The sequence below is a fragment of the Alosa sapidissima genome, chromosome 1, assembly GCF_018492685.1.
Source record: "Alosa sapidissima isolate fAloSap1 chromosome 1, fAloSap1.pri, whole genome shotgun sequence".
NCBI classification, from domain to species: Eukaryota; Metazoa; Chordata; class Actinopteri; order Clupeiformes; family Clupeidae; genus Alosa; species Alosa sapidissima.
The window spans coordinates 17346360-17358963 of record NC_055957.1 but is presented as its reverse complement, the minus strand read 5'-3'; the positions used below and the strand labels follow the sequence as shown (position 1 = coordinate 17358963).

The 12604-nt window shown below is 45.0% G+C and overlaps 1 protein-coding gene and 1 long non-coding RNA gene across 8 annotated transcripts in view; both read left to right on the top strand.

Moving 5' to 3' along the window:
• The window catches only part of copb2 (COPI coat complex subunit beta 2), a 15417-nt gene extending 12064 nt beyond the window's left edge, over nt 1-3353 (top strand). For 3 of the 7 annotated variants that reach the window (XM_042093879.1, XM_042093869.1, XM_042093860.1), the window contains 2 exons: nt 1744-2565; nt 2922-3353. In XM_042093879.1, coding sequence (XP_041949813.1) covers nt 1744-2565; nt 2922-3017 — 918 coding nt within the window. In that variant the 3' untranslated portion in view covers nt 3018-3353. The remainder of the gene's footprint in view (nt 1-1743; nt 2566-2921) is intronic. The other 4 variants (XM_042093915.1, XM_042093906.1, XM_042093897.1 and 1 more) reach the window with 2 other exon arrangements.
• Nucleotides 3354-9378: 6025 nt separating this feature from the next.
• On the top strand, nt 9379-11634 carry LOC121710056. Its single transcript, XR_006032088.1, has 3 exons — nt 9379-10089; nt 10394-10551; nt 10737-11634. It is a non-coding gene; the product is annotated as an uncharacterized LOC121710056 (long non-coding RNA).
• Nucleotides 11635-12604: the final 970 nt, after the last annotated feature.

Sequence of the window (12604 nt, the reverse complement as noted above, 5' to 3'; positions counted from 1 at the left end):
GCATCTCTAGTCAGTAGTTGGTAGAACTGTGTTCTTAGAACTGTTGTATCTGAATGTGCCTGGATCATTCTACAAAAACGTGCCATTTAGCTTTCCAAATATCTTCTGTTTTAAAAGTCTTGAAGCACCTGTTTGGATAAAGCAGATCCTTAAAAATATGCAATGACATCTCGGGTTACCTTATTTATTTATTTTGCAAATAATAAACATGCATGTGTGCTTTGTCAACCCTGTTACAAAGAAATCAATTTGTATCTGAAAATGTTTTAAGTCATATTTAGATCAATTCTGATCATGAAAGATAAATCTGTTTACATTAAGAGTGTTCGTAAATGGAAAATGTTGAATGTTGAAAATGTTTTTTCCATACGTGAATGTATTTGAGTGGAATATTGCTCTATTTTACAATCATCTGAGGTTATTTTACATTCATCTGAGATTATTTTACATTTGTCTTTTATTTATTTTTATTATATTAGAGTATTATAGAAGTAACAATGTTGACAGTAACAGGGTCGACGAAATATGTTATTGGTCATTACTAGCCATGTGGTTGACAAGATGAGACCACATGGTGTGCATTCTCGAGAGCATTGCTGATGCACAGCGGGAATAGTATTTTGAAAGTGTCAAATGTTTTTGACGTTAATTGACTAAACTGACATATGGTTCACCACTTAATATATTTGTGTGGGAACCCACATTTGAAACATGGTCCGCACGCAAAAAAGCCTACTGTTGATTACAATTAAAGACTTTATATGGTACACATCTGTATTGAACGGTTTAGTATGAATACATGGACCTTTATACCCCTAGCAAATCATTTTTTGTCATATCACAGCAACTAAATTAAATATTGTTAATTATAATTAATTGTTTTACAGTTTTAAAATGGCACGTTTTTGTAGAATGACCCACCTAATTACAGTGCCCAGGTATTTGTGTTCGTGTACAACTACAACTGGTAACTCACAGATTGGTTTGGCAGCCCTGTGTCCTCCATGGTTGGTGAAGTGAATGAACATCTCCTTAGTCTTTGAAACATTTAGCTCCAAAAAAGAGCGATCACACCCTTCCACCCTCACTGAGGACAGGCCCATGATCTTGGACAGAACCAGATAGCAGGGAAAGGAGAACAGCGTCAGTAAACTTCACTAGATGGCGATCAGGATGGCAGCTTCTACAATCATTTGTGTACAAGATAAAAAGCAGTGGTGAGAGGACCCAGCCCCGTGGTGAGCCAGTGGACATGTATCTTATGTCAGAGAATCTTTCAATTGACCAGCACCTTCTGTGTTCTTTGGGTACAAAACTTAATGATCCACAGAATTAGCTGATTATCCAGGTTGAGATTTTTTTTTTTAGCCAGCATGTGGTTGGATGGTGTTAAAGGCAGACGAGAAATCCGCGAAGAGGAGCCGGAGAATTTGGGACTTCTAGGTGTTCATGGACAGCATTCAATATTTAGAGTTTGGCATCATCCACCCCTCTCTTAGCGTGGAATGCAAACTGAAGGGGATCCGTCTTTGAAGCTGTGGCGTTGATAATGTGACGAGGGAGGTGAGGGCTATGGATCTTGGGTCTTTCAGGACTTTTAGGCTGTTCTTCTTGGGAATGGGAGTAATTGTGGAGTGTTTCCATGTCTGTGGAGCTCTGGAATATCTGCTGGAAAACTATCTAGTTATATAGGTTTGTGAAGGGCTGATTGACATCTGTGCTTGTCTATATGCTCGTGTGCAGCAGGTGTCTGTGCAGCAGACGGAACCCCTGGAGGCTGAGCCAGTGGCAGAGGCCCCGTTAGTAGAGGTCCCGGCGGTACAGGCCCCGGTGGTAGAGGCCCCGGCAGTGGGAGCCAGCATGTTTGCATCAGTGATGGCAGCAGTAGCGGCCCCTGTGGCGGCAGCAGTGGCCGCCGTGAGCGCCCCTACACCTGAGCCAGCCGCTGAGGAAGAGGCAGCAGAGGAGGAAGAGGAGGAAGCGGCGGAAGCCAGCATGTTTGCATCAGTGATGGCAGCAGTAGCGGCCCCTGTGGCGGCAGCAGTGGCCGCTGTGAGCGCCCCTACACCTGAGCCAGCCGCTGAAGAAGAGGAGGAAGCAGTGGTGGAAGTACCTGTTGAAGAGGTGGCAGCACCTGTTAAAGAAGTGGCGCCTACTGAAGAGGAAGTAGCGTCTGCTGAAAAGGACGTTGCGCCTGCTGAAAAGGACGTTGCGCCTACTAAAGAGGAAGTGGCGCCTGTTGAAGAGGAAGTGGCGCCTGTTGAAGAGGAAGTGGCGCCTGTTGAAGAGGAAGTGGCGCCTGTTGAAGAGGAAGTGGCGCCTGTTGTAGTGGAAGTGGCGCCTGTTGAAGAGGAAGTGGCGCCTGTTGAAGAGGAAGTGGCGCCTGTTGTAGCGGAAGTGGCGCCTGTGGTAGACATAGTGGCACCTGTGGTAGACGTAGTGGCACCTGTGGTAGAGGTAGTGGCACCTGTAGATGGGGTGGTGGCACCAGAGGAAGAGAAGACCCCCACAGCAGCAGCAGCAACAGCAGCAGCAGCAGCAGCAGACGACCTAGAGGACGACGAGGTACTCCTCAGCACTCAGGACCTCAGCATCCTGGAAGTGTTCCGTGATTTTATTGATCTCTCTGTACATGCGCTGCTGGGTCACTAACATGTGTACAGAGCCCAAAGTGCATGTCTTTAACTCTAGCTTTTTTGCGCAAATGGAATGACACGCACCATAAACATGGCATTGGGATGTTAATGGTAACGGTAATGGTAATTGTAACGGTGATGGGGTTGGGATGGTGTGTGTGAGTGTGTGAGTGTGTGAGTGTGTGTGTGTGTGTGTGTGTGTGTGTGTGTGTGTGTGTGTTTGTCACTCGCAACAGATCAAGTTTCACCGTCAGTTTTATCCCCCTTTTTTCCCCCCATGTCCAGATCCTGGATGAGCTGGAGGATGACCTTGACAACATGGAACTTGACGACATTGACACCACAGACGTAAACCTTGATGATGACTTCCTAGATGACTAACACACCCTTATGATTCAGGCCATCTGTGTTTATTTAAGAGACCAAACTTCTTTTGTATTTCTACTTGAGTTGTGTAAGGCAGTAAAACTTGTTAGCTGCTGTGGTTATCAGTGCGAATCACTAATGCATCATGGGTGATTTCCCACGTGAATATTAGCGGGGTGGGGTTAAGGGACACATTCATTCTGAATTTTTATATGCTAACTCTTCAGCTCGCCTCCGACAGCTGCCCTTGCCTTTAAGTATGTATTTCTTTATCTAAATGTATGTCCTAACTTAGAGCAATCATTGTTCATTCACAGAAAAAATAAATAAAACATTGAATTATGGTTTCAATATGTTTTCCTTGTTTCACTTCATTGTAAATCATTATTTGGATCCTCAGCATGGAAGGTTTTTCAACAGGACACTAGATGGCGTTGCATGCCTTATAACTGAATTCACCCCTTCAGCGAGGATAAATATATTAAAGATGGGTTTTGAAAAAAAATGCAGTTGCCAGGGGATGTTAATGCATTTTTGCGTATGTAGTTTCACTTTTCTAAGGTCTTGAAACACCAGTTCTGCCTAAACATGGGAGTGAGCGAACACAGGACCCCACAGGCTGCGGTGTGGTCAGGCAGAAAAGAGTTCCTGATGGGGGTCACCTCTGCAATGCGCCCAGCGGGTCCTCACCCTGGTCACACACAGAGAAGTACTGAAGCATAGCACAGCGTACGCCCCACAAAACATGGCACGGCTCGTTGGGATTTCGTGTGCAGCCCTGTGCATTGGAGGAAGTTCATCAGTATGTCACCAGTCACCACAGAGTTGTCACTGACAATAGGGTGAGCGAGGGACCTCATTATAATCCTGTGTCAAAACTCCCCCATCAGGCGTTTGACTTTTGTCTAAGGTATACGGAGAACTTCAGCAGACGATTAACACAGCTGGGATTTCATCATGCATTTTGCCTGTCATCCCTTTGTGTATCTTCATATGTAAATAATAGGGCTAGGACCCCTAGGCCTTTTATTGGCCCTATTATATAGTAGAAAGCCTTTTGAAAGGGGGGTGAGTGGAAGTGGAGCACATGCTGTATATCCAGAATGGTTACTGTCCACAATACGATGTAATACATGTACAAACATGAACTATTAGCGATGAACAATCATGTAGCCATTTTAGGGAGAGAAACTGGGGGTGGGGGAAGGGGGGCACAGCCATCCCATTTGCCACAACCCTGGGGCTTGTTTCTAGAAAGCGTCGTTTGCTAACTTTTCTAGAAACGACCCCCTGATCGGGTAGTGTGAGAGGTGGAAAAGGCATTCAGAGGTGGAGAGCTGTCAACTCTGCACCTGTAGATTTTAATTGGGTTTATCACGGTGTGAAAGAAACTGGTGCCCAGCTCGACGGTGAGAGTCTTCCATTTGAGAATGGTGTTTGTACTGCAGTCCGTCAGCAAACAAGATAAGAGCACACGAACGTGACTGTGACCAATCTCATTGGTTTGACGAGTCTGCTTTGAAATTGCTCCGCATGAAAATGTGAATCAGGATTACATGGTTGAGTTCAGATTAGAACTCCTATGGCCTCCACTACCTCACTTTGAAAAAAAAAACAAAAATCCACATACACTACTCAGGAAATAGTCATCAGGCCTGGTGAAGTGTGTGTGTGTGTGTGTGTGTGTGTGTATGTGTGTGTATGGAGGTCAAAGGGAGGTGAGCCAAGTGGCCGGCTGGGAGAGGAGAGTCCTCTCTGGCGTTTCCTCTTCAACTTCTCTCTCATCTGAGTGGGAGAGGAGCGGAGCGAGGAGATTAGATGAGAGAAGGAGACGGAGGAGAAGGAGGAGGCGAGGGGAACATTGGGCAGAGCAGAGCCCACGGAGGGCACGGTGACATTCAGCCGCAAGCGCTCTCTCTCTCTCTCTCTCAAGGCCTCGCCAAACTCCCGCCTGCTCAAATGCTCGCCTCTCGGACCGGACGGGGAAAGACATCTGTGGCTTTCGTACACTCTAATCAACACCGCAGGGGGTATGAGATGAAAGCATGTGAGAAATGAGGCCTGTTCAAGCCTGGTCACTGTCTGATGCTGACCAGTGGACGTGGGCATGGGGATCCCAGTGGATGGCAAGTGCCCTTAGCTCCTGCTCTGCTTGTGAATGCCATTATCTATCAGCGCAGGGTGTTATCTGGACTCCGAAATTGCACACCCACTGTCAAGGTTGAGCTTGAGAATGCCGTGTTCAGTCTTTCTGTTATCTGAAAGCCATGCTTCAGCACTAAATTACACTCTGCCCAATGCAATGCCAGTAAGGACTTTTATCAGTATGTATTATGTCAGTATATATGTATACTATTATCAGTAATACATCCTTCTGGCCATGTGAGGTTTGCCTAGAAAAAAACCTGCACTACAATTCCCCAAAACCCAGATTGAAGCTCATCTTCACCCCTTGCATGGTAATAAAGACTGATGTTGTCAAGCATGTTCCTGATCATGTTACATGCTAAACCTGCCACACTTCAGATTGACTGGGAAGTGTCTAAGTGATCCATGTGTCGTGTTGTTGGTAGTATGATGCCTAGACAAAGCAATCCACAGCTGTACTTTGGGGTCTTAGTTGAACACATGTACAGTAGCTCTGCAAAAACCACATATGTTTGCCAAACCCCCTACCACATACTTTTCCAGATAGAGGTGAGTGAGGAAAGCAAGGGGGTCATTCTCCACAAGACTGAAATTAAGTGTAAAAACATCTCTTTAAGGTCACCTGTCCTGAACAACCTTGCCGTGGCCCATCCCAGGGTTTAGCATGAATAAAGCTGTTAAGTTCCCCCCCAGTGAAGTAACAGGGCTGGTGTTTTAGTCCCAGGCCCAGTGGGCAGCCTTCAGTAGTGCTTCCCCTGGTCCCCCAGGAGCGGGGAAATCCTGTGGGCTCAGTGCGGCCCCAGCCTCTCGCTCATTAGCCAGCCGTTGATTGATAACCTGGCTAATTGTGGCCCAGTTCCCTACCGGCCGAGCATCCAGCTGCCCAGGGCTTGCAGCTGTGAGCAGTAATCAGTGGGCAGCTCCGTCGCTCCAGACGGGCCAGATGGATCCCTTCAAACGGCAGCCTTCCCCGCCTGATAAGATCGTTACGAGCCTCAGTCACTCTATTCACTGGCTGGCGTTTGAATGACAGCGGCAGTTTGACTGACAGCTTCCCTCTCGGTTTTAATGCTTTTAATGCAGTTTGTGACGTTCTACTTCTGTTTTTGAAAAAAACTGTCAAATGTTGTGACTGCCTGCATTTTTTTGTGTGTGTTTTGCACAAGTCAGTGATCATGCGTAGTTTTGCAGTGCCGCTGCCAGCCAGGAGGGGGTGTCAGTGAGATGCCTCGTCTGCAGTTGATCTCAGGCTGGCCTGGCCAGGCGAGTGGTGGGACTCTGCCCCCTCTCTGTGTGCTCACACTGCACTCTGACTCCTGGTCGTACAGCTGTGGGATCGCTGACCAGAGATGAGTTGAAATATGGGAGGGTATCTGAGTCCAGTAACAAGTCAGCAACTTGCCTCCAGAATCAGAACAATCGCAATGCAATGCACACAAGAATGGTTTATATGGATAGGCTACCATCTCACATTTTTCTGTGTGTTTTTTTTTTTTTTTAGGATAACATTTGAGAAATGAGTTTTCATTAAAATGAGGCATTTAAACAATATGAGGGCCCGAAGTGTTGAAAATAGTTTCCATCTTGATAACGTAGCCCTCTCTGGATTCCATCTCTCTACTGGAACAATCAGACGGCCGGGATGTGCATTTGACCGGGGTCTGACCAGAGCCTGGTGGGGTCCAGCTGCTCCAGCGAGCTTATACGATCCAGCACTCACCTTCACAAACACTCTCTCCGAGCTCTCAGGTTACAGTGCACTCTAGACAGCCTATGCCTTTTTTAACCTCTGTTCCTAATTGGGTATCAGGGTGAAAGATGCTTAGATGTATCCTTCATCACCAATTACCCTCCGATGGGAATCATTCAAGGTAGAGGGATGTTTTCCTTTAACTGTAGATCATTCAGGTTTAACCAAAATCCTGAATCTGTAATACGTTCGGGTTATGAAATGGAGTTTGTGTAGAATACTCTGACGTTTTTGCACTATGTTTATTTTTCTGTCATCCTGCTCTCTCTCTCTCTCTCTCTCTCTCTCTCTCTCTCTCTCTCTCTCTCTCTCTCTGTGTATTTGTGTGTGTGTGTGTGTGTGTGTGTGTGTGTGTGTGTGTGTGTGTGTGTGTGTGCGCGCGCGCACGCAGGAACACGCATGTGAATTTTTTGAATATGGTCATGCTACATGTTGCATCTACATCAGAGGGGACATTCAACATTCAGAACACTACAGAAATAACCGCAGTATCAATGTTGCATTGATATGTGAATGACAGTAATGCCAAACATCCCCTCAAAAGAATGCTATTATGAGCACATTCAGTTACAGTCTACCATAAACTAGACTGATCAACCTAAAAAAAAATCTCATTTATGTTAAACATGTAAAATATTACCCAGCCTAGAGCTTGGGAGTGTCACTCTGGAGGTTCTCTCTCTGTTTGCAGTATTATTGTGTTCTTATTGTCAGAACACCGAGAGCAGAACAGAGCTCAATAGGAGATCGCCTGGAATCAGTTGTGTAAACGCCCCCATACTACCGCAAGGCCAAATGGCATTATACTGGTGCAATGATATGTACTATAACAACAAATACACACTAAAACACCAGCAATATGCCTTTGATATCTGGTGGTGCTGCAAAAAGCTGCATGCCTATGTTGGAAATAGGTTTGATATATCACAGGTAAAGAGGGCTATTACCCCATCCTCAGCCAGTGTTTACTATATTCAAAATACCAAAGACCGACAAGACTGTATGTTTACTATTTAAAATCAATAGGTTTAAAGTAAATGTAAACATGGGTGTAAAATGTTTCTGCTCACAGATGTATTGTCATTTATTTGAATGGACACAAATAATACATCAATCAGTTTGCCATTTACAACTGTCTTATTTGTGTAAATTGATATTTACAAACAAATTACAAACACCCACAACCCCCCCCCCCCTCCCCCCACACACACACACACACACACACACACACACACAGTGAATGTTTGCTTTACTTAGCTAAGTGAAATCTGAACTAGTCTTCGGCAATAGCCTAAGCTTAATAGTTAATGTTATTTTTTCCAGTTTGTTTGTCAATTCTTAGGACTTCAGTCACTAATTGTTTACAGCCTTTAGAGCCAACATGCCCATACTTGATTAATCGTAAACGTTTCTAAAAAGCTTCGCTGTGGTTACGTTTTGGGAAAAAAATAGTGCAATGGTACTGTTGAATAAGTTGAGTGAACAAGGTATACCTAAGCCCTCTTAAAAGTTTGCCCAGTGAGAACACCATCATTTCACACCTTTTCTATTGCTGTCATTTTTCTGTCAGTTTCAATACATCAGAATATGAATCATTTCTTCTCAGAGACACAAAATGCTCTCTCCAAACAAATACTCTTGGTATTTACATCAAACACAACGCAATAGGGTTGCACCGGTAGGGTGTCTGCCGTGCAAATAATAAATAATCATCCATTAGGCCGAAGGCATGTGCCCTGTATCCGAAAGCCATTTCCTGTGTTGCCATTAGAACAGCGGTGCGCGCACGCTCGTGCCCTGTCGCGATGCGGCTTGCGTGAGGACTTGAGACAGGAAGTCTCCACGTTCGGAGTGTTCAGTGGAGTTCTGAAGTCACTCACTGTCTCTGTCCGTGCCGTGGGTTGTGGTCCCCGTGCGTACAATGGAAGGATGCCCGGCTGTTATTACAGCAGCGTGGTAATGAATGGGACTGCGCGCCTCCAGTTCTGAGCCTCCTCGTCTAAAGTTGGATTTGACCGTTGAGTGACGGGGCCGGACGGAATTACATTTATGCGTCCTCGCTCATTACTAGATTTATTCTCGCGTTTCCGCTGGCCACTACAGAGGGTGTTTGTTTGTTTCTGTCCCAGAAGCAGAGTTTGATTAGGCTTGAAAGGGAGCGGGGTTATGACACGAATCCTTTAGAACCCCTGATTGTGACAACATTAAGCTTCCCCAGTAGTCTTCTGTAAGCTATTAATAGTTTTAAGCCTACTTTATTTTCAAACACAACACTGTCTGTGCACAGTAGGTCATTATAGATAATTACAAGAGAACATTAACAGCACATTAGACTGCAAGCTCATCCACTTAAACTAACAGATTGCTTTTTTTCATTGGCCGTGAAGCCCAATAACTAGCTGGAGTCTGGGAGTCTTTGTAAGGCTGTCTTTTTTCCTTTTACTTTTCTTGGATCAAAACACAAGTATAGTCTTTCATCCTAGGAATTACATATGAACTGACCTCATCATGTATAAGGCAAGAATGGCCGCGCCGCCAAGCTCGGCAAGGCAGGGGACTGTTTTATCACAAAGACCTGTAGACACAGTACCATGCGGAAATTTGATTAGTAACCTTGGTAACATGAAGAGGTCACAATAATCCTCATAACTGGATATGATAGGCCACAGTTAGGGTTAGATAAGGGGTGTCACGGTCTAACAGTCATTGTGTCGGAGAGCAACATCCAACCAGGGCCCAAAATAAGAGATCCGTGCTTGATTTGACAATTGTTGTTTTTTAAGATTTGTTTGAGGATCCCTCCTCCCTGTGTTCTATCAGTGAAATCTGTACACAGTCACCAATCACTTTTGTACTCTGATTGCAATCCTCAAATTTAGAATGACTCATTAATAGGATTAACGGTATGATGGGAGTTTTCCCTAAATCAGATAAAGCCTTTCAATGAGATGAAACAGTGTTGCGCACACCAATGTGTTGACATCTGTGTAAAATCTTTTGATGTCATAAATGTGATGGTGACCGTGGTTGGAATGTGCCTTCAGAAAAAAACGAGCTGAAAAAAACAATACATGGATCACTGGGTCTCTCCTGTGCTGCAGCTTGAGTCTATTATTGATGTCATCTTGATCCAATTTGATGAATCTTAGGGGTTCGCCCAAAGAGAGGGGCCAGTCAGAGCAAACGCAGGTCAGATTTCTCCAGATTTCACCCCAATTCCTTCTCCCGAGCTCACACTTACACACTACACACGCTCACTGAGTGACTACACACACATACACACACACACACACACACACACACACACACACACACACACAGAGAGAGACATGGACAGTCGCAAACACACTGACACACACACACACACACACACACACATATATATATATATATACACACACACTCACACATCACAGCTCATTTACACATGTTCATTTAAGCTCTTATGTGCCACTACTGAATCCCTATTTTCTCCTTATATATTTTTCTGCAGTGTGACCTTGTCCCAGCTTTTCTCTCTCACTATGATTCGGAATGCATTTAGAGGTTGGGAGTTATTTCATTAAAGACTAAACACGAAACAGGTTGTACCAGAGCGCTCTTGTCTGAATGGGTGCTAAATGTTCCGATAAACTCCGAAGCATGCCAAAGGTTAGTTACTACCACCAGATGCGCAAGAGCAATCATATTAAATGCATTTAACCTGTTCCCTGTGGAGGCCCATTCACATGTGTTATGTTGCATCATAACCATTATGAATGTATAAAGCAATTTGGTGAATGGAAAAACCAATTTGTATTATGAATTTCAAAAGCCCCTTCCCCCTTACACCTTAGGTGAACTGAAGATCCTGTTGCATAGCCCTGGTGTTCAGGGCAGGGTCACGGTCCCCTCACGGTCCTCGGCTCACGCCTTTGATCAGTACCCTCTGTGAGGTAATGGTGCTATCTATGCCACGCCGCCGCTGCCAGCGATGACAAGGAGCAAAGGAGCGCATGGAGGGTTACAGTCCAGCGCTCGGTGCAGTCGCCATGGGCTACAGCAGTCTTCGCCGGACGGAGAGGCCTTATTGGATGTGGCAGGCTTGAACTCTGTCCCTGCTGACGCTAACTCAATGAGGTGAAGGGGTGAGAGGCAGAGGTTGGGTTCGACTGGAGACAGTTCTACTTTACATGTCTAAGAGAGAGCTAACAAGAACTGCCTGTGATTTCATTTCAGGAAAAGATCGTTTGACCCCTGAAATTCCTTTCTTCTTTGGGAAACGGATTCGTTCTGCTCTGCCTCATATTTCGGCGGTTAGGCAGGTGTACATTTCAGACGGCTACTAATAACTTGCTAATTTAACTTAAAAAGGACATATTTCAGGACGCGAAAGCCTCAGTAGCGCGCGAGAGTACACTTAAAAGGACAACGCAGGATACGTGTGTTTTTACAATGGCTTCCACGCTGAGAGCACAATGGCTGTCATCAGGCCCAGCTCCACGGCCATAGGGATTCTCATTTGGCAGCCGGCCTGGCCAAACAAAGGAAGTCTAAAAGCTTAAATGGTTTTGCTCCCTTCATATTTATGTAGTGCACAATGCATGAGCTGCATGTTACTGTCAGTCTCTCATAGTTGTGTTTTTATGAGGTGTAATAATTGACAGGGCATATTTCATTGGGAGTTATGATCATTGAGGGTTATATTAATTTGACCCATTAAGTAATTATTGAATAAGAAACATTTCTCTCATGGATTTTATTTCATTTAATTTCCATTTTGTAAAAAGCTTGTAAGTCTATCTTTAAGCAAAGCTAATCCAATTATTTAGATGTTTGGCATTGTAAGAATTATGTGATGATATAACATTTATTATGTGGAAATTTAACAAAGTAGTTTTTTGTAACCAGCTGACTATATCAGTTGCATGGGCAATGTGCAACTTCAAGTTATTTATGTAATTTCCTACATTTACTTTTTTACATGTGCATGTTTTATATCATAAACATATGTGTACATGCATTTTTAAGTATGTTAGATGCAAGTATGTTCGATATTGCTGCTTTTCCTACATTGTTGCTCTTCTCCTTTGTGATCTTTGTTTTTCACTCCCACTAGTTCCACCTGTCCCACAACATGCACATGCACACACACGCACGCACTCACGCACGCACGCACGCACGCACACATACACACCATCACCATCCCAACCCCAGGGTTGCCCAGGGGGATGCTGGGTAAGTGAAGCTGACAGCTGAGACAGAGGCATCGCTTCACACCCACAGGCCCAGCCGCCCTGAGAGGCACAAATTCCTTCCTGGGGCTTTTAACACTTGCTCTCGGCCGAGGGGGAGAGATGGAATTAAGGAGAGGAGAGTGAGAGACAGAGAGAGACAGAAAGAGAGAGACAGAGTGTGAGAAAAGGAGACGCGGAGGCCATTTTAGGTTCTCTTGCCCAATAATACCACTGTTGACACCTGGGTGGCCTCTACAGGCCACAGCTGGAGAGAGAGAGAGAGAGAGAGAGAGAGAGAGAGAGAGAGAGAGAGAGAGAGGGAGAGAGAGAGAGAGTGAGTTATGCACAGGAGCTATTATAGCAGACACCTCAATCCTCCCCCACTCAGCTGCATTTCCATACCATCACAGGTAACTCTGTTTGGCCGCCAGTTCCACATACATCTCCGTCAGATAGCATGTGGATTAGAGATACACATCAGGCTGTGG